Genomic DNA, 21,691 nt, shown 5'->3' with positions numbered 1-21,691 from the left:
CTAGCCTCAGGAGGTCGCGCCGGACCGGGCGGCCTCCCTCGGCCCATTGCATCGGCTGCATCGGCTATACAAGCAGAACCAGGCGTTTGGAGGCCACGCTGGACCGGGTGGCCTCCACTAGTCTTCTTCTGACCTCGTGTTACTAGGGAAGACACTTTCGCTAGCTCTGCTCTCCTGCATCTGGAATTTACATCAAACTAGGTGGCCTCGAGACATCTTTAATTGGGTGGACTTGTATTAAGCAGCATTTATAAGATCCTCATAGTCTGCTGCCTGCCTTTTTTTTTTTTCCTCCTTTTGTGTGTATGTGTTTGTGTATGTGTGTTTTACAGAGTCGGGAGTGAGAAACTTTTTATCTCTATGCAGGGAAACTGTATTGACCGTGATAGGTAGCGGGTTTTAACCTGGTATTAATGTCATAGGAAGCGATCACTTAGGTTTGAGAGTACCGTGAGTTTACTGATGGGTAATTGAGGGTTTAGAATGTGAATTGATGGTCTGTGTATGTTGGTGGATATACTGCTGAGTGAAAGCTTGACAGAAAGAGACTATAGGATTGAGGTGCTAATTTTGAAAGAGCAGAGTGGCATACTATAGGAAGGCTCTCTGAGAAGGTAATAAGAAATGAGTTGGAAGGAAACTCCGGGCAATAATGAACTCTCGCACTTATGCGATCTGTTGGGGAAATCGTTCGGTACTGTCCTGCAGCAGCTGGAAATACTGAACGCGAAGCTCGACCATCTCTTCAAGGGAATTTCCCTGATTGTGAAATACCCTTCTCCTACAGACACTATAACAACTATACCAACCAGGCTTATTAACTCAAATGAGGAACTAAACACTCCAGAAGGCCATGGAGAAACTAAGCTCAAGGAGCAGAAGGTGGTCGTCGGTCCAGGCCTTAGAGGGACTAGAGAGGAGGGTGGGTTTTTATCGGGGGGAATGGGTCTGGGGAGGGGGGATGGGAAGGAAACCAACAATGTCCTGCAGAAGTCTAACACTGTGCTGCCCTCTGAATTGGCCGGACAATCTTTGGAGACTTCCTGCAACGCTCAACATCTGTTACGAACAAACAAGGTTGCAGTGGAAGTTTCAGACTCGTTATTGAACAGAGGCAGGTGGACTTCTAAGCGAGCAGTCCAGTTATCTCTTGCACAAATTTTATCCATAAGCTGGTCGGAAGTGAGAATCAAGACAATCGACTGGCTTTGTAGAGAATACCAATCCTGGAACCGCTCCTTGCGTCTTATCATTGGCTTGGAAGATAAAATATTAAGGGAAAAATTGTTTTTGTGTGGGCCCAAACTGCAACAATGGGGCATCACTCTCAGGAGGGTTCTGGTAGACCCACTGATTCGCCCCTTGGACATCGGGCTGAGTATTGACATCCAAGAGTCCCCAATTCTAAGTCATGCTTATTCTACCTCCGAATCCCACAACAAGACTCCAGGCTTGTTTAGTCACCTTCCCATTCATGTTGATGATAAATCAACTGACCCCTCTCTCCCATTAGTGGAGAGAAGCTCCTTCTCTAAACAAACAAGTACCCTTGGAGGCTCTCCTTGCCAGGACAGCTGACTAGTCCCGGCAACTGGCAATTCCACCCAGTTTATCCATCAGGGGGAAGAAGACTTTCATGGAGGTGGCCCCATTGAGGTGATATGGGGGAGGAGAAAGCACAGTCACTATCGACCCGGGGAGAAGCGCAACAGAGTTTTTGCGACCCTGGAGAGGTCTAGGTGCGGTAGTCTTCAGGACAGACCCCCCAACCTCAAGGTCCTGCTTTTGAACGCCAGATCCGTCAACGGTAAAACAGCTATCATCCAGGATTTGGTCCTGGATGAGGGGGCGGATCTGGCATGCATCACCGAGACGTGGCTGGATGAGCTGGGAGGTGTGAATCTCACCCAGCTGTGTCCTCCAGGTTTCGGGGTGCATCAACAGGCCAGGGTTGGGGGGCGGGGAGGAGGAGCTGCGGTGATCTTTAGGCAGTCCATCGCCCTGATCAGATGCGCCGTTCCGCAATCTCCGAGGTTCGAGTGTGTTTTCCTGAAGGTGGGAGCCCGAGACAGCTTGGGGATTCTGCTGGTGTACCGTCCACCCCGCGACCCAGCAGTCTCTCTGTCTGAGCTAGCAGAAGTGGTCTCCAATGCGGCTCTTGTCTCCCAACAACTGATAGTGTTGGGAGACTTTAACATTCATGCTGAGACCACATTGACAGGAGCAGCTCAGGATTTCATGGCTGCCATGACAACCATGGGGCTGTCTCAAATTATATCTGGGCCCACACATCAGGCAGGACACACCTTGGACCTTGTTTTTGTTGTGGACGGTGGGACAGTCAGAGTGGAAGAGCAAAATATTCTTCCATTGTCATGGTCTGACCATCATCTGATCTGTTTAAGTATCGCCGTTTCTTCTAACCTCCGCAGGGGTGGTGGACCCATTAAGATGGTCCGCCCCAGGAGACTGATGGATCCGGATGGACTTCTGAGGTCTCTTGGGGATCTTCCTGTCTTGGAGACTGGCGACCCTGTCGATGCCCTGGCTGATCGCTATAACAGGGAGTTGGCAAGGGCACTGGACACGATCGCTCCCGAACGTCCCCTCTCGCTACGTAGAGCCACGTCGACTCCTTGGTTCACTGAGGAGCTGGCCGTGATGAAGCGTGAGCGGAGGGGACTAGAGTGCATCTGGAGGAAATCTCGGGATGTGTCTGACCAAGCACGGGCTAAAGCCGCTATTAGGGCTTACTCCGTGGCTTTGCGAGCAGCCAGGAAAGCTTTCACGACTGCCCGCATAGCGTCTGCGGCCAATAGGCCATCGGAGCTGTTCTGAGTTGTTGGGGAGCTCCTACGGCCTCCTGAGGCACAGGGGCTTCCCGATGACTCGGCAACTAGGTGCAGCGATTTCGCTCACCATTTTGCAGGCAAAGTTGCTCAGATACGCCTTGAGCTAGACTCCAGTTTAATTGTAGTTCCAGAGGAGGTAACCGAGGTACCTGTCTGTTCGATCTTATGGGATTCTTTCCGGCTTGTTCTTCCTGATGACGTGGAGGGGATTCTCGGGTCTGTGAGGGCGACCACCTGCGCTCTGGATCCTTGCCCCTCCTGGTTGGTCAAGCTGGCCAAAGATGGGTTGTTGGATTGGTTTGTGACCATAATAAATGCCTCTTTGGTTCAGGGGTCAGTTCCATCCTGCTTTAAGCAGGCGGTAGTAAAACCACTATTAAAAAAGCCTTCGCTTGATCCATCTATTTGTAACAACTACAGACCAATCTCCAACCTCCCATTTTTGGGCAAGGTGCTGGAGCGGGTGGTTGCCAAGCAGCTCCAGGAGTTTCTCGATGACACTGATTTTCTGGACTGCTCGCAGTCTGGCTTCAGGCCTGGGCACAGTACCGAGACGGCTTTGGTCGCCTTGGTGGATGACCTCCGCAGAGAGCTGGACAGGGGGAGTGTGACCCTGCTGGTTCTCTTGGACATCTCAGCGGCTTTCGACACCATCGACCATGGTATCCTTCTGGGGAGGCTCTCTGGGATGGGGCTTGGTGGCACTGTGCTGCAGTGGCTCCGGTCCTTCTTGGGGGGTCGTTCCCAGATGGTGAAGCTGGGGGACTCCTGCTCGGACCCCTGGCCATTGACCTGTGGGGTCCCGCAGGGGTCTATCCTATCCCCCATGCTATTCAACATCTACATGAAACCGCTGGGAGAGGTCATCCGGAGTTTTGGAGGGCGTTGCCATCTCTACGCAGATGACACGCAAATCCACTACTCCTTTCCATCTGAATCCAAGGAAGCCCCTCGGATGCTGAACCAGTGCCTGGCCGCTGTGGCGGACTGGATGAGGAGGAACAAGCTGAGGATCAATCCTGACAAGACAGAGGCCCTCCTGGTCAGTCGCGCGTCGGATCGGGGTATTGGGTGGCAACCTGTCCTGGACGGGGTTGCACTCCCCCTGAAATCACAGGTCCGCAGTTTGGGGGTCCTTCTGGACTCAGCGCTGACGCTTGAGGCTCAGGTGTCGGCGGTGGCCGGGAGGGCCTTCGCACAACTCAAACTTGTGCGCCAACTGCGACCATACCTCGTGAAGTCTGACTTGACCACGGTGGTGCATGCCTTAGTTACCTCTAGACTGGACTACTGTAATGCGCTCTACGTGGGGCTTCCCTTGAAGACGGCCCGGAAACTACAATTGGTTCAGCGCTCGGCGGCCAGATTAATTACAGGGGCGAGCTACAGGGAGAGATCTACTCCCCTGTTCAAGGAGCTCCACTGGCTGCCGTTCACCTTCCGGTCCCAATTCAAGGTGAATACCATCATTTATAAGGCCCTAAACGGTTTGGGACCCACCTACCTTCGTGACCGTATCTCCTATTATAAACCTATTCGATCCCTCCGCTCATCCGGGGAGGCCCTTCTTTCGCCACTGCCTCTATCCCAGGCCCGTCTAGTGGGAACGAGAGAGAGGGCCTTTTCTGCTGTGGCCCCCCGACTGTGGAATTCATTGCCCTCTGAGATCAGGCAAGCCCCCACCTTATTGGCTTTTAAGAAAGATCTAAAAACATGGCTTTTTCGATGTGCCTTCGGGGAGTAAATGTTATATACTTCTTGATTACTCCCCTTGGATTTTATCCTTTGGACTGTTTGGACTGTTCCATCTTATACCCCTGTTCTCTTTATTTATATGCCTCTCTCTCCCGAGTTTTTAATTAAATGTTCATGTGGCCCGCCCTGTCTGCTCTGATTTATGTTGTAACGTATATGATTATTTTTGTACTATTATATTGTGTTATGATATATTGTTTTATTTTGTTATACTGTATGGTGTCTGGGCATGGCCCCATGTAAGCCGCCCCGAGTCCCCATTGGGGAGATGGTGGCGGGTTATAAATAAAGTTTTATTATTATTATTATTATTATTCTTAGGGATAGATGTCTTTCACTTCCTGTTCTCTCAGCCCCCTTATTAAATATGAATTGTTTGTAAGTCGGAGGTTTGTAACTCAGGGACTGCCTGTATATAAAATAATTCTGTGCATCTAGGTTTAGAGATGGACATTTATTTATTTATTTAATTAATTAATTTATATACCGCTCTTCTCCCCCAGGGGGACCCAGAGCGGTCAACTTGTAACTTGTAACTTCATCTAGCCCAGGGATGAATCCCTATTTTCATTTCTGTCTTTGATTAAGCAGGTTCAGTTTTGCTTTGTCTAGATTAATTTTTCATCTTTATCCAATTCATGAGTGACTGTTGACACTAGTTTAAGTAACAGAAGAGCTTCTATGGAATTTGATAGAAAGGGAATGGTTTTGCCCCCATTCTGTCTGAACTACTTGGAAGGTGAACTGGCTGCACAGGGAACAGATCTGAGATGATATAGTTGAATCAAATAATAATGTATTAACGGACGAGAATTTTAGACTTTCTCTCCTCCTGAATCTCCCTAAGTCTTTATGAGGAGAAGTAAAGTCTTTGAGAGGTAGACACAGTTCTGGCCGAACTGAAGCTCTTGAATCTTTATTGCTTCTTATTGTCTCTTTCTTGTATGGTGTTCAACTGTCTCTAAAATGGTCTTAATATTTAACTCTGACTTGACTGGACTTGAATACATCTCCAACTGGACTTGAATACAGCTCATACAGTTGCGATTGAACGTGCTATTTGTAGACCTTCCAGCCTTCCTCTCTCTTCACCTTCCAGTCACGTAAAGGCTGACTCTTTCAAGAACCAGAATGCCTTGCCTGAGGCTCTGCCCCTGAGGGGATTCTTAAAGGGGCAGAGCGACAGAGGCTTCAAATGCAAAGAGGCTGTCTAGACTGATCTGCCAGAAACTGTACATAAAATATTAATCCCTCTAACTAAAAAGGACTTAACTAGGGGTAAATAGTGAGGGTCTTCCTGGGGGATGATAGGAATATAGATGTGAGTTTCATTAGACTACTGGTATCTCAAAACCTGAAAACTCTTGATAACCTCTTCTGGCAGTTTCAGGTCTATGGTAACCAGAATGGGAAGAAAATTATTCTGGGTGACTCTGCAGGCCAATATGGCCATGATGATGAACAGGCATTGCCCAGTAACACCTTTCCAATGTCTCCCCCTAAGAAGGACATTCAGGTGTTCCAGAACCTTTCCAAAGAAGGATATTATGGAACACATTCCATTCATCTCCCATTTAGTGAAAGGTGGTGAAACTATATTTGTTGAATTCTCCTTTAACAATAAGAACAGTAACAAACTCATGCTGTTGTAAATACAGCATTTCAAAAATTTCATTAAATTATCGATGAAACAGAATAGTGGTTGAATTGAACGTGCTTTATCAACACAGGTTTTGAAAATGGAGTACTTGAATACAAAAGAAGCCCATTACTTATTTATCCAAAATTCAGGCTATGTAAGACAGTAATTGGGGGTTACTGAGAGAGCAGAGTATCAATGGAGTCATATCATGAATGCTTGTGTAAGATAATCCCTCAGTTGTTGGTGTTGGATGCTATTAACTCCATCAAGAGAGAGCAAAGTATCTAGTTGAACTTATCCCTGGTTCATAAATATGGCACAGCATGGGTTTTTAAAGCCCTAGCCAACATTTCATTATTACAAGGGGGTGGTGTCATCAGACTTCTTTACCAGCATTTCAATATTTCCTTTTTTGTTTGCCTCATTGCTTTCTCATGTCACTACTATCTGAGAACCAGTTCATTGAAATGTGAGAAGCGTAATCTCTGTAGTACATGTAATTTTTAAAAGCTATTGTCATTTGTATCTGAAGAAATAAATGTTATGCTATGATATTAATTGACCCATTATATTTCTGTTCAGTTTGTTTCAGATCCATGTGCGAGCAATCCTTGTCACCATGGCAACTGCAGTAGTAACGGCGATGGCTATCTCTGCATTTGTAACGAAGGCTATGAAGGTATAAACTGTGAACACTCATTTTATAGTCCGCCGGTGTCTGGGTGGACGGAGTCAGAGGCACTAAGCCAAAGCAGCCCAGTACCAACAACCATGGAGCCTGACATTGTCCTGCCAAGATCTCATCCAACTATTACGCTGCCTACATGGGAGCCAAAAGAAGGTCAGAAAGTTGTGGATCTAAAATGGGATGAAGTGGAGGTAAGATCTGGTAGTGTGTTGCTTCAAATAGCTGCTGAAGAACCATTTCCTAAAAGCTAGAGTCCATCCATTATAAAATGCACCTGACACGTACATACAAATTTTTCCCCTTTTCAGGTAGCCATGGTTCTGTTCAATTGTGTGGAAAGCTTTCTATCACAGTGAAAAATTGATAACACTCACCTTTGTTTTTGAGATCAGGTGGCAAAGCATTGCTATCTGTGATTCGCTGAAACTCAATTCTGATAGTAAACATAGCTGAGAGATGGTATCAATTGTTACAGCTGCTGAAATCCCATGAGCTTTCATTACCTGCTGCTTGAAAAGCCACTGTACAATCTTGTAGGTATCTAACATTCTACGATATGAAAATCCATTTACGGTTTTTTGAGCAGTTTGACTGATACCTTTTGGAAAGATAGGTTTCTTTCTTTAGCAAGCATATATTTCTATAGCCACAGGAAGTTATCTTTTCAAAACAGATCGTTCCCCTCTGCACCTTGTTATGGATAGCAATTTTAGCTGGGACTATGGCAAGAGAGAGAAAGGCGGAACAATATGTTTCCATGACATCAGGTCCAATACCTACTCGATCTCTCTGCAGTGCTGTTTAATGTTTTAAAAAATTGCACGTTAAATACATTAATGCATTTTCTCAGGTTTTTTCTCCCAAATTCACTTTATTGTTTCAATATTGTTTCTATTGAAAGATGTAATCCCAGTTCATTATTGGTTTTAGATTATCCCTGACGTGGCTTGTGGAAATGCCAGCTCTAATAATACTGGTGGGGGTCGCCTTATCTCGTTTGAAGTTCCACAGAATACATCAATAAAGTAAGAAACTGCCCTATGCCAGAGCCATTATCTGCATGTGCTTTAAATAATTTGCACTATTGAGTCTGCAATAGGATTTTTTCCCTCTGAAATGATAATTGTATTTTGCAGAAGCACAAGGAGAAAGCTTTATAATAGGATCCTTTCAGGCTCTTTGAAAAATGTTGTCTTCCAGTTGGTGTACTTAAATGTTCCACTCAAATAAGTTAAAAATTAAAGAAAAAATAACTATCTAGTTGGATTTAGGGATGGGTATATCTGTCAGCTTAATTTTCTCCAACATTTATATTTTTATAGGTTTGTAAAAATTGTAAAACTTGTTCAAATCAAAACCAAACTAGATGTTGTTGCGCCTTCAAGTCATTCATGACTTATGGCGATCCTAGAAAACGTATTACAGAGTGTCTTGGCACAATATGTTCACAGAGGGTTTGCTTTTGTCTTCTTCTGAAGTTGAGAGTGTGTGACTTTACTAAGGTCATGCAGTGGGGTTCCATGCCTAAGAAGGGATTTGAACTTTGCCTCCAGCATCAGAATCCAACTTTCAAGCAATTATACTAGATGAACCTCCCAAATTCAATAGATGATACAGCTCCTCCCAGTTTGGAGAGGACCATGACTGCTACCCTGTTTCCCCGAAAATAAGACATCCCTAAAAAATAAGACCTAGTAGAGGTTTTGCTGAATTGCTAAATATAAGGCCTCCCCCAAAAGTAAGACCTAGCAAAGCTTTTGTTTGGAGGCATGCCCGGCGCCCGCCAAACAAAACACCATAGCATGCAGGATTGGTAAATGTACATACCAGTTGTATATGGAAATAATGGTAATAACAAGAAATTCTTGACATGAATCAGTTTGTCTGGTTTAGTTATGTTGGTTTGTGATGACAACTACTGTACAGTATAGAATAAATGTTCATTTTTTGTTCAACAATAAATGTGAATTCTTCTTCATGGAAAAATAAGACATCCCCTGAAAATAAGACCTAGCGCATCTTTGGGAGTAAAAAATAATATAAGATACTGTCTTATTTTCGGGGAAACACGGTATGTAACAGATAACCTTGAGGGGTCTCAGAGTAAAGAAAAAGGTGGCAAACTTTATTAAGCACCACAAACCCAGTTAAATTCACATGCAATGAAAGACAGAGTTCTAAGAGCTTAGCATTCAAATCCAATTTTGTGAATTAGGTGAATTTATCACTTCCCCTCCACTTCAGATTGTGTTTAGTATTATGCTACCATTACATTTATTCTTTGAATAGCCAATTTTGAAAAATTCTTCCTTTCAAGATCCTTGCTATCAGTGTCAGTCAACATTTTAAAAAATGTTTTTTATCACTTCCCCAATATTTTTAAATATTCTTTCCATCCTAGAGAGAAGGTAGTCCAAATTTTTCATCTCTAACAGTCTAGTAGGCTGTTAGGTATTATGGGAATTGAAGTCCAAAACACCTGGAGGGCTGAAATTTGCCCATACCTGCTTTATCTCCTGAAAAACTGAACCTTCAGTGTCCTTTTTTCTCCTGTTATCTCTATAGATGCCAGTGTAGTTACTCCGGCATAGGATACAACAGGATGTTAGCCATGGTTTTCATCAGGCGTTTCCCCAAGATATATGTGTTTAAAGTTTTAGTTTTAAGTGTTTGCTCTCCTTTGTCTTCACCTCATCCTGTCTGAGAATTTGACAGTTGGTGAAATATTGTATATTTAATCATTGTTTCCCTGAATTATTCATCTTTTGACCCTGAATTACTACCAGTAATATGTACTGTTACGGTGTCTTGAGTGATGTGCTGTATGCTACAACTTTTAAAACATTTTCCTCCATATGGTGTGTTCAGTGTTTTGAATTTCTTTTTGTTTTTAGTATCCGGCAAGATGCCACTGCTTCTCTTATCTTGCTATGGAAAGTGACAACAGACAGATTTAAACAGTGCTCACTTATAGATGCCACTAGTGTTACTCTTCTCCAAGCAATGGGTGGACTTGTCCTGACTGAGGAGATGCTCACGTTAGGAAACAACTATTTCATTGGTGAGTTTATTGAACAAAACAATACCATTCCTATCATAAGACAATAAAATGTGATACAAGCATTATTTAACAAGTATCAGAAATAAAGAGAAAGTGACATATAGAAGATAGGCTACCTTTCGGTACATAAGCCTAGTTGATACTTGAGATCCTAAAGAGGAGGAGCCTTTTTGGTTTTACTTCAACCCAAAAAAATGCTGTTGGTAGTACCACAAAAGTGATCCTTCTCAATTACTCACATGCTAATGGATGGATCTCATTCAGACACTTGAAAATCAGACTTGCTAATTGCACCCTCCACACTTGGTTAATAGACAGTGGTTCTTTCTCCCACCCTGGACATTCCACAGGTATATATACTCAACTTGCTTTACCACCATCAAATCCTCTGAAGGTGTCAGCCACAGATGCAGGTGAAACATCAGGAGAAAATGCTGCTAGAACACGACCATACAGCCTAGAAATCACATAACACTCCACTTAAAATACCTGTTTAAAACACACCTGATTCTGGTCAAGGGCAAAGCTCTACAGCAGACTATGCTCTCCATGCAATTTAGAAGTCCACGGTGTTTTAAATCCCCTGGGTTTCCCTTCCAGGGATCATAGGATTACAATTTCAGTTAGGAAGTATCACTATAATTAAGCCAAAACCCAATAGAACTCTATTTATGTTGTGCATAGTCCTTTCTGAGTCAAAAATTGCATTAGATTTAAATAATTTTGATACGTATCCCATGTCTGAATCTTCTACTGTATATTTCATTGAGAAGAAAAGTTATATTCAAAACCAATTAAATAAAATAACAAAATATGATTTGGGTCATTTTTAAAATATAAAGTGTTTGTCTTTTCAAACAATATTTGTTATTGGTGTAGCACTTTTTTGCAGGGATGAGGCACTTGTTACTAGAAGCACCTTTTGCACAACTTAGGTGTCAACTGCACCCATTCCTTGAGATGCTAGATCTGGCCATGGTGGTACATGTCTTAGTTACATCTCGTTTGGATCAATGTAATGCACTCGAGGTTTCTTTTGAAGAGTGTTTGAAAACCTTAGCAGGTTCAAAGAGCTGTGGCCAGATTGTTAACTGGGGCTGACTATAGGGAGCTCACATCTTTCGTGTTGCAGTAGCTCCACTGGCTGCCAGTTTGTTTCTGAGCACAATTCAAAGTGCTAGTTATGTCCTTTAAAGCCCTATATGGTTCAGGTCCAGGCCATTTGGCAGACCGCATCTCCTCCTATAAGCATGCCCTGAGATCACAAGCTCAGTTGGTGGGAACAAAAGATTAGGCCTTCCTTCTCAGTAGCTGCTCATCAACTCTGGAACACTCTGCCTTGCTGCCCTTCCAGACTTTTAAAGCAGGAGGTTTTAAAGACCAAGCCAGGGGTGCTGTGTAGTGCTTTAAGTATTTTAATTGTTTTAGTAGTAGTTGGGAGCCCCTGGTGGCACGGTGGGTTAAACCGCTGAGCTGCTGAACTTGCTGATCAGCAGTTTGTGTGGTATAGGCGGCCCATTCTTGTTAGCAGGACACGAATACAAAAAATGAGACCACACGAATGAAACTACACAAAACAAACAGCAATTCCACATGAATGCATAACTTTAGTGCATATACACAGTAGAACAGGCATGGGCAAACTTTGGCCCTCCAGGTTTGAATCCAGGGAGTGGGGTGAGCTCCTGCTGTTAGCTCCAGCTTCTGCCAGTCTAGCAGTTCAAAAACATGCAAATGTGACTACATCAACAGGTACCGCTCTGGCGGGAAGGTAATGGCACTCCATGCAGTTATGTCGGCCACAGGACCTTGGAGGCATCTAAAGACAATGCCAGCTTTTCAGCTTAGAAATTGAGATGAGCACCAACCCCCAGAGTTGGACCTGACCAGCCTTAATGTCAAGGGAAAACCTTTACCTATACTAGTAGTTGTATGTGATTTTAACTATTTCAATACTTCTATATTTAATTCTATTTACATGTATTGTTTTTAGTGTTATCTACTTTAAGTCTCCTTCAGGAAAGGAAAGTGGGATCATGATGATGATAATTATGATGATGTTGAGATAATTTCCTTGTGAATGGTGAAGCTGGAGAAAAATGGAAAACTTTTTTTTTTAGAGAACACTCTTTATTCTTATGAATTTTCCTTCAAGAATAAATCAGTGGGGCATCTTATTGACAGGCCCTCATGCTGCATGCAAGGCACGCCACTTGTCCAAAGGGCCCCTGTTGGGGATGTATTTCACTCCACAACCATCAGGGATGAGAGTTTTTCAGCCACCGTTTCTTCAAACTTCCACATCCGAGTGCACCTCTATCCCTTTCATGTCATCCGCATCAACAAAATGTTGTCCTGTGCTGGAGCTGATAGGCTCCAGACTGGGATTCGTGGCTCCTTTGGAAAACCTCAGGGGACCGTAGGTTGTGTCCACATTGGCCAGGTCATCATGTCCATCCGTATCAAGGTGCAGAACAAGGAATATGTTATTGAAACCCTGCACAGGGCTAAGTTCAAGTTCCCTGGATGCCAGAAGATCCACATTTCCAAGAAATGGGGCTTCACCAAATTCAATGCTGACGAGTTTGAAGAAATGGAAAACCTTTGATGACTTCAAGTTGTATTCCAGGTGTCTGATTTTGAAAGAATGACTATAACTCTCAGAATCCTCCACCAGAACAGAACTTGGCAATCCTGGTTGAGGAATTCTGGAGGTACATTCCAAACAGTAATTTGTCCAGGCTCTGTTTGAGTGGCTGGTTGTACTTAGAAGAGGTCTGGGTATCCACTAAAAGAAAAAGAAGATGCTGGATGAGAAGGGCTATTGTCCTTATCCAGCATGTCTTGCTTTTATAACTTTTTGTCCTATTTAAATCAGAAAAAGGACAAGCAGTCAGAACTCTTTATTTACTCTAACCACAGTTTTCAGCATTTAATGATGTAAAGTTAAGCTTGTTGACTAAACAAAATGCATTTTTGTACCCATTATTTTAAATTGTATAAACGACAAAATGTGTTATGGAGACATTTTCAATAGGTTTAATTAAAACAGCCACGGTGGGACAGATGGTTTGCTGCAACTGGAATGTGAAACAGGAGTTGTGATAATAATAGCACTTATTTGTTGTTTTCCTTGAAATATTTTTCTGTACAATGAAAAGTGGGCTGCTCCGTGAGCTGTCATTTCTAAGACAAGTGGCTTCAAAACCAGCAAACGCAAGCTATGCACAACACATTTATCCTTCTAGGCCAGCAGCCATTTGTGCAAAGGGGGTTGGGGGTATCAATGGGACAGCTTTAGGAGAAGTTTTGTTCATATTTTTTCCTTACATAATATTCTTCCCCCCATCTTCTTCATTGAAAAAATTAGAAATACTGTGCCCAGAGTCAGGACCCTTTCATTCTATATAATTACAGCACTATGATTCCACTTTTATTGCCTGCAACATCTTATGGGCTTGTGAAGTTTGCACTATAGGAGCTTTCTGACTGAGAATTTTAATTGCCACTCCTACACTGCAGATCCCAAGATTTCATAGGATAGAACCATTGCAGTTAAAGTTGAATCATAGCACTATAATTAGATAGTTTGACAGGACCCTTGGCACTTTTTTCAGCACTTCTTGACATTCCTTCCTGGACATCGGTTCCTCCCTTTAACGCTTCCCACTTTTAGATTGACACTGTCTCTGATCATCTCAGTTTGCTCTGTGGATGGATAGAAAACACTTCTGTACCACTTCCTGTTGTGATGTTGCTGCTTTGCGATTTTTGAGATTCAAAATATGTAGAATCTCTCAAAGTAGCAGAGGATGTTAATATGGATGTGATGCCTGAGTAGGAAATTTAGGTAAAAAGGTAAAGATTTTCCCCTGACGTTAAGTCCAGTCGTGACCTTCCCAAATTCCACCCAAAGATGGAGGCACAAATGGGGAAAAAAAAGACATATCCTCACTTTCTGATTAACAGAAATTAGATTAAAGAGCTTCTATGTGATGATATTACTCTTATTTTGGGTGTTATGAATGGGTATGGGGAAAGGAAAGATAGACTAAATACATGCAAGAAAGATCCAGTTTATGGCTTTTTTATAGTTCTCGTTTACCATTACACAAATCATAGTTTGTTTGACTGGCTTGAACACAAAGCCATTGGAATGGTTGGATTGTTTGGACAAGACTTGGAAATGTGACATCCGAGACCCTAATCACATCTTTGTACCTCTCTCTGCTCAAATAAACAGAAAGCCCACTCTCCCCATCTTTCCATATACATACACTTTCTGTCCTCACATCAAGATAATGAATTTTGAAAAGCAGTTTGTGATATTTTAAAAGTAATTAACTGATTCTGTAGAAATATGAGTGGATTTTAAATGCTCCTTTTAGTCTTTTCCCCTTACTGAAATGAAGAATATGTAAAAGATTAAAGCATTTCCCCCCTTTCGTTGACAGTTTACACAAGCCACTTTCTGATGCATTGCTGCACAATTTAACCATATCAACTTGATAACTCTACTGCAGGTTCTTCTGGACTGTTTTGATATGCAAAAACACACATTGTTCAGAGATGTAAATTATTTTCTTCTTGGTATCTGATGAACAAAATTAACATTTGCTTAAAGATGCTTGGAAAGCACTGAGAAGAATTCAATAGGTAATCTGTACCAAGGTTGTAATTAGCCAATCAGGTGGTTCACCGGGCAAACAATATTGTGCTAGATATATTGCACTGTGCCTTTCCATATACATACTATTAACATGCAGTTTGTCTGTGATCATTGTCAGGGAACTTAAGTGATAGCACTTTGGAGGTAAGATGTTGATACTGATTGTTCAAAGGCCCAAGGAATTCCACTTGAAGCACATCAGGCTTAAAGTTTTGTATTCTTTACTTCTTGAAGTAGGTGCCTTTTTGCCCTACTTCCCTATTTTTTTCTTTATCTTTAAGTCACCTCCAACTCTAGGGTATACTTGCCTTAGAATCACAGTTGCTAAAAATCAATGGAGAGAGCTATAGGTTTTGTGTTCAGATAGCTAGTCACCTTAGGAGATAGGATGCCAGCCTTTGATCTATTGCCAGCAGCTTGACTTACATGTCAATGGGGCAGTGATAGTCCTTTGAAGGACTGAATTGTCCTATTGCAGATTTTGAAGGTTGAGTGTAAAGTTGGCAATTTGGCTTGTTGTGGAAACAAGGATTGGTGATAAAGCTTCAGTGGAGATGTCCCCATGACAACTCTTTCAGGAGTGAATTTTCCTTCTGAAGGGTAGATTTCTCACTTCCTGTTGTCTCATCCCCGTTCTTTGTAAGTTGGATGTTTGTAACTTGGTGACTGCGTGTACATTAAATTAATAGATGAACTGCATTTTGGTAAGAGAAGAATGTTCCCTTAACACAGTCTTATGTTATATAATTTACAAAATGGAGGAATAAAGATTTAAAAGCAAACAAACAAACAATAATGGATTGAAACAAATTGCTAAATGCCTGTGTATCCGACTTCTCTCTAAGCATGGGATTCAAAGTGGTTTCCAACAAAGCTAATGCAAAATCTAAGTAAAATCTTACATTCAGGGGAGTAGGAACTTCATCAGATATTATAATTTCTCCCAGGAGACAAACGTAATGTTAAAAATATCCTGTATATCAGCTGGTTATAGAAATGTTCAAACTGTAGTTGTGATATTTGGCTCTGTTGTTGGCACAAGGACAGTTCAATAAATAGACTTGTTCATTGAGTAACTATTATTTTGTTTGGCTTTTTACATTTTAACACATTTCAAATATGCTGTTTGTGCTCTCAGTTATTATAGAGTTGGAGGCTACTGGGCAGCTTCACTGACCCCTTGTTCTTAACCAGATGCTGTTTGTTCTGTTGCTGCAATAAACAATTCAGTATCTGACTTTGTAATGTTGATGATCTGAGAACTATGAATCAGCCCTGAAAAAAACCCCCTATATATGCTATTGAGCAATAGCAATCAGTGGCCAAGGAATTTTCTTTGATTTTCTGGATGAAAATTGTCACGAAATGGTGACAATTATATTGAGAGCAGTATTCCAGTGAAATCACATAATGGCAGCATTTCCACATTAAGCAAGTCACGATTCCAGGTTTAACTTGGCTTTCTGTGAACAAGACACTTGACAAGACTACATTTATCCACTCACTGAATGAGCAGAAAAAACTAAACACGAGCATTATCTCGGATCCCAACAACATCATGGCAGTCTTCATAAGTCAATTAGAAAAAACGTCAACGAATGGACTAGAAAAAAGAGTACCTTTGTTAGTATTGCACAGAGTTCATATCTTGACATTTTTCCATTACCTAGTGCTTTTGTGTTAGGTGGCCAAATAAGGCTGGTACTTTTCTATTTCCTTCTTAATTAAGTAATTCAGCTTTTGATTCATCAGCAGAAAGACATTTGAGGTTGTTATATTTTAATTGGGCCTTAGAAAGATTATAAGCTAAATTGGATAAAATTGCCTTTAATTATAAAAAGCCATCGAGGTTTTTTTCCTGTGCTGTGGATGCAGTAGAGTGTAAACATGTTTCTGAAATGGTTCTCCTACCTGACAGCTAAAAATAGATAGCAGGATATGAATGCTCAAATGTACTTCTGAAACAACAGGGATGTTGTAGTTAAATTATCTCAGGAAGACAGAGGAGAAGATGGAAACATTATAAGTAAAAGTGAAATACCTGGGATTAATAAATTTTAATAGGTTGCCAAAGACATTGTTTTATGAAGTTTAAATGTGCAAAGGCTTGATTAGATAAGATAGGTTCAGGCAGTGGTCCTGAAGAGCATCTATTTCAGATGAGTGACCCAAAATATAATTTTGTAAGCATCAGAAAATACCAAGTATGCTCAGATACTGCATTTCTAATTATGGCAGTCACATTCTGTATTAGGACTAAATTAATTTATACTACACTTTTGAAAGCCTCAGTATAATGCATTAGAAGCTGCTACAAAGTGTGTCCTCAGTAGGGTTGAGCTGTTTGTTCTGCAGGATTACTTGACTAGATGTTAGTTTGAAGGTCATTAAATCCAGCTTTTTTTAAAACAACAACAACAACAACAACAACAACAACAACAACAACAACAACAACAAAATCTGTAGAAGTAACAATCCTTTTTAAAATACTATCCACATTACACCATTACATTGTAGAAGGAAGAGATCATGAGAAGACAGAAAAAACAAATACTGGAATTATACAATATTGGAAGGCTGGTAGGTAAGGAATACAGATAACAAATGCAGCAAAGAGACCAGCTGATTGTGGCGATTATGAGTCACTTTATTTATCTCTTTCTTTTTCCACTTTGAATTGAATAGCAAGACAGTTTAAAAAATAAATTACATTAAAATGTAATAAAATACCAATAACTTTAAAAAGGCAATTTCAAACATATTTAAATTAAAACCACTTTGAAATAGTGCATCATCCTATTTAAACCCTTGTCAGTTCCACAAATGCTGTCATAATGGAACATAATGCTACAAAAAAAGTCTGCTTGATGATCAAAGATGTGGGCCACCTAGCCTCTCTTGAAAGGAAATTATAGTATCAAGATCACCTAAAGACCCTCTGTTGCATTTCTACCCAACATGCCTGTGAGAGTGGTTGGACTGAAGGAAGGTTCTCCTCCAAAGCTTAGTTGATGTGGGAAGATTTTTTCCACTTAAAAAATTGAACCAACTAATTCCTGACCTCCTTAACAATTTGAAGATTCTTAGAAACTGCTTATTTACCTGAAAGTTGGTGAATATCTCATTTCCAACATTTGTGGAGGACAAATAGCCCTGTAGAAGTGAGAGGAAGGAGATTTAGCAGTTATTTTTAATTGTAAATTTGTTGTTGTTTGTTTTTATGCCATTTCCAATGGACGTTGACTCTTAAGATGACCCTCTAAGGGGTATTCTTAGCAAGATTTGTTCAAAGGAGATGTTGACTCTTTAGTTTGGGTTGGGAAAATGTTTCGCATTGGTTTTCCAACCAGCATGTATGAACAGTTAAGATTTCTTCAGGGAGCACCATTATCTAGATATTGCCAGGATGTGGATCATTGATAATACAGTGTAATACCCCATTTTGACTTCTGTTGTGCAATTATCCCCATGTTATGACATTCATTGTGCAGCTACCCCAATGTAAGCAAGGTAGAACTATATTTTCCAATCATCAGTGCACATCATGGTTGACTTTTGTGCAATTGCATGTGTGAACCATGAATACTCTATTATGTTTCCATTGCCCTGTCTCATTAATGGAAAATTGCATGGGGACCACATGTCATTATCTTTAGTTTGTAATCCTCTTTTATTTCTCCACCACTTATTTCAATCCATTTTTTCTTATTACAAGAGAATCTGTGAAGCAGGAAAAGCCAGAACAGTTGTACAATAGTGGTAGAGAAAGCCTCCTGTGTTGGCAAGGTGTACTGACCTCGCTCTTATAGACGGATGCACATGACTTCCATCTATTTCATTCTACATCCCTAAGATTTCTATATTATTTTTGTTATAATTACATGTATATCCCACCTACACACTCATGAACTCAAGATGAGGTATATTGCTCTCTTCTTCTCCATTTCATCTTCACTGCTTACGGCTGAAATTATTAATCTTACAAAACTACAATGTTCCAGATGTGTAGCAACATTTCTCTAGAAACTGAAACCATGTCATTTCAAAAATATGCTGTGTCTAATAAAAATTCAAGTCCTCTTCTCATTGCAAAACACTAAGAATATAGGATTCCAATTTAGCTCTATTTACTATAAGGGCATTGTCTTTTTCTGTCTGGAGAGAAATGATGGTATTAGGATTAATATCTTTTTTTATTCTGTTGCCTCATAAAAAAAGAGTTCAGTTTATATATCCTTCTCCATAATCACAGTAATTTGCATAAAATACTATCTTTGTTTCCTTAATGTTCTGGCTGTTTGGTCTGAGAGAAATCATAATCTCATATGTATTTCAATGTTATTCAGCAATTCAAACTGTTATGTTGCAAATAGGTTATAGCTTGAGGTGAGAAAGAAACAGCATGAACACCAGAATTGCAAATTTTTCACTTGGCGTTTTCTAAATATTTAGTATACATGACAATGTTGGGAGAGGAAGGGATGAGGAACAAAGAAAAAATGTTCTGGAAAAGCACGATGACTGTTTTTCTCAGTCTGCTGCTGTTTGCTATCTGGGTGGCAAGTGTATGTGTGTTATTACAGTTGTGCAACAGCAATTCTTAACAACTATAAGTTGCAGTGTCATGAACTGCAAAATGCAACAGATAGTACAGGTTAAGTATCCCTTAATCAAAATGCTTGGCACCAGAAGTGTTTTGGATTTAATTTTTAAAAGTTATTTTTGAATGCCTATATTTTAATTCACTTACATACATAATGAGATATATCATGGAAATGGAGCCCAAATTGAAACACAAAATTCATTTGTGTTTCATATACAGGCAGTCCACAAGATACAAACATTGTACTTATAGTTAAGAATGGGGGTGAGATAACAGGAAGTGAGAGAACTCTACCCCTTGGAAAGGAAATTCACTCCTGAAAGAGTTATCATGGGAAAAAAGTATCTCCACTAAAGCTTTATCATCAATCCTTGTTTCGACAACAAACCACATTTTTCAAAATTCAGTTATCACAGGGACAGGAAGTGAGGTGGAATCTTCTGAACAGGGGCCCCCATGTTGGGGGGCATGTGTGAGGGCTCAAGGGTCCAGAATTGATTAATAGCATTTCAATGGGAATATTGCTTTGAGATAAGAGAGATTTAAGAGCTCAATCACTCAACTAATTAAACTCTTGACTCAGGGTATCACTGTATTTTGTTTATATCCAGTCTTTCTTTCAGCACACAACTCATGGGAGTGAACAAGTTTAAACAAAGTACAGCTTACAAAAAAAGACCCAAACCCTTAATTATATCAATAATAACAATATTCTCTTTTTTCAGGTTTTGTGAATGATTCCATTGCCAAATGCATTGTGGCTTTACGCTTGACGGTAATAGTAAAAGTCAGCACGTGCTTGCCTGGGGGAAGCGAATCAGATGACCTTCAGTGTTCAGGGAAAGGAAAATGCATCACAAAACCATCTGAGGTAAGAAGAAACCCTTGTGTTTGCACTTGAGCGGTTCTTTGTCCTGTCTTGGCCATGTGACACTCAAAGGGACACAGGAGTCAGACACTTGCTGACAGGCAGCAGATAGTGGATGTCTTTGTGGGAGCCACTGAAAGTCAGCCACACAGACAGTAGATATTGGAGAAAATCAGCTGCTGTCTGCAGGATTTTGACAGCTCTGACCTTGGCCAGAGGTAAACTGAACCCCCTCTGTTGGCACAGGCTCTGAAATTAGAATTAGGCTCCATCTCTCATTAGTGGAAGTGACATGTTAGTGGTACCGCTCCTGGAATGTAAGGTTCCTTGGATACGTTGTAATGCCTTGGCTGGTTCTCAGTACCATCTCAGCAAAGAAGACTTAATTGAACTTAGGAACGTGTATCGTTGGAATGTTTATTCAAAAGTTTTATATGCCTGATATGAAGGAACTGGCCACGAGTTGCGACATTATGCATTACTCTCTAATAGGCTCCTGATTTATTGTGCAATTTCATATGAAATTCTGTGTTGATGTTAGGGCTAAGGCATAGTACCATTGTATTTTCTGACTTGTATGATGCTTCCCTGTTCTACCTGATTTTTTTTTTAAAAAACAGTTAAACTTTAAAAAACGGGAAAAGGTAGCAAATAAACTGGTAATTAAAACTAATCCACAGCAGGAACAAAAAGAACTGAGGCAATTTGTAAAGGGTATTCAAGAATCAATTAATAGGCTAGTCACCTTGAATCCCCCGCTTGCTCTCATCAAGACAAAATAAAATCTGCTGAGGAATTTTTAATCCTCATTTCTGGTGACCTTTGCTGAACAAGATGTACTTTTGTGTTAACATAATAGAATACATTGCTGGATAACAAATCGTTCAGGTATTATGGGGGCCCTCCATTTGTTTCTGGTTCCAGCTGACTCTGAAAATATTGTGTGAAACAAATTGCCCTCAATTAGAGGTGGCTATTTTAGTAAATAATATGTCAGCAATTATATTTCAGTATTCATAGAAAAATGCTTTATTAATTTGAAATATGCAAGTGTAGTCTGCATTTTTGAAGGAATCTATAAGTAAAAGGTCAGATGCAAAAGAACATATAAGTATCTTCTCTACAGTTCTATAGAAACCAACTGAGATAGTTACAGCCCCTGTTTATGTTTTCTGAGACATAAGAATCAGTATGTTCACTAGGCTTAGGCCCCATCTATATTGCCATACAATGCAGATTGAACTGCATTAAACTGGATTATATGAGTCTACACTGCCACACAGTCAAGTTCAATCTGCATTATAATGACAGTTTAAATGGGACCTAAATCCTAATTAAGTGTGCATCCGATTTCATTATTATTAACAAATCCTCATTATTAATTTCACTCGCTTATTTTAAAAGCTTACAGAGAAATCTTAACATCAGAGAAATTATTTTGTTGAAGGCTTTCATGACCAGAATCCCTGGGTTGTTGTGAGTTTTCTGGGCTGTATGGCCATGTTCCAGAAGCATTCTCTCCTGACTTTTCACCCATATCTATGGCAGCCATC

The 21,691-nt window shown here is 40.8% G+C and overlaps 1 protein-coding gene across 1 annotated transcript in view; it reads left to right on the top strand.

Annotated features, from left to right (window-relative positions):
* dner (delta/notch like EGF repeat containing) overlaps nucleotides 1-21,691 on the top strand; it is a 174,193-nt gene that overhangs the window by 94,206 nt on the left and 58,296 nt on the right. Inside the window, exons 2-5 of the mRNA XM_003218284.3 lie at nucleotides 6,832-7,128; nucleotides 7,868-7,962; nucleotides 9,832-9,998; nucleotides 19,996-20,141. Coding sequence (XP_003218332.2) covers nucleotides 6,832-7,128; nucleotides 7,868-7,962; nucleotides 9,832-9,998; nucleotides 19,996-20,141 — 705 coding nt within the window. The remainder of the gene's footprint in view (nucleotides 1-6,831; nucleotides 7,129-7,867; nucleotides 7,963-9,831; nucleotides 9,999-19,995; nucleotides 20,142-21,691) is intronic.

This window comes from Anolis carolinensis, chromosome 3 (assembly GCF_035594765.1).
Source record: "Anolis carolinensis isolate JA03-04 chromosome 3, rAnoCar3.1.pri, whole genome shotgun sequence".
Classification (NCBI taxonomy): domain Eukaryota; kingdom Metazoa; phylum Chordata; class Lepidosauria; order Squamata; family Dactyloidae; genus Anolis; species Anolis carolinensis.
The sequence above is the reverse complement of the archived record's forward strand: the minus strand, read 5'-3'. Positions and strand labels throughout refer to the sequence as shown.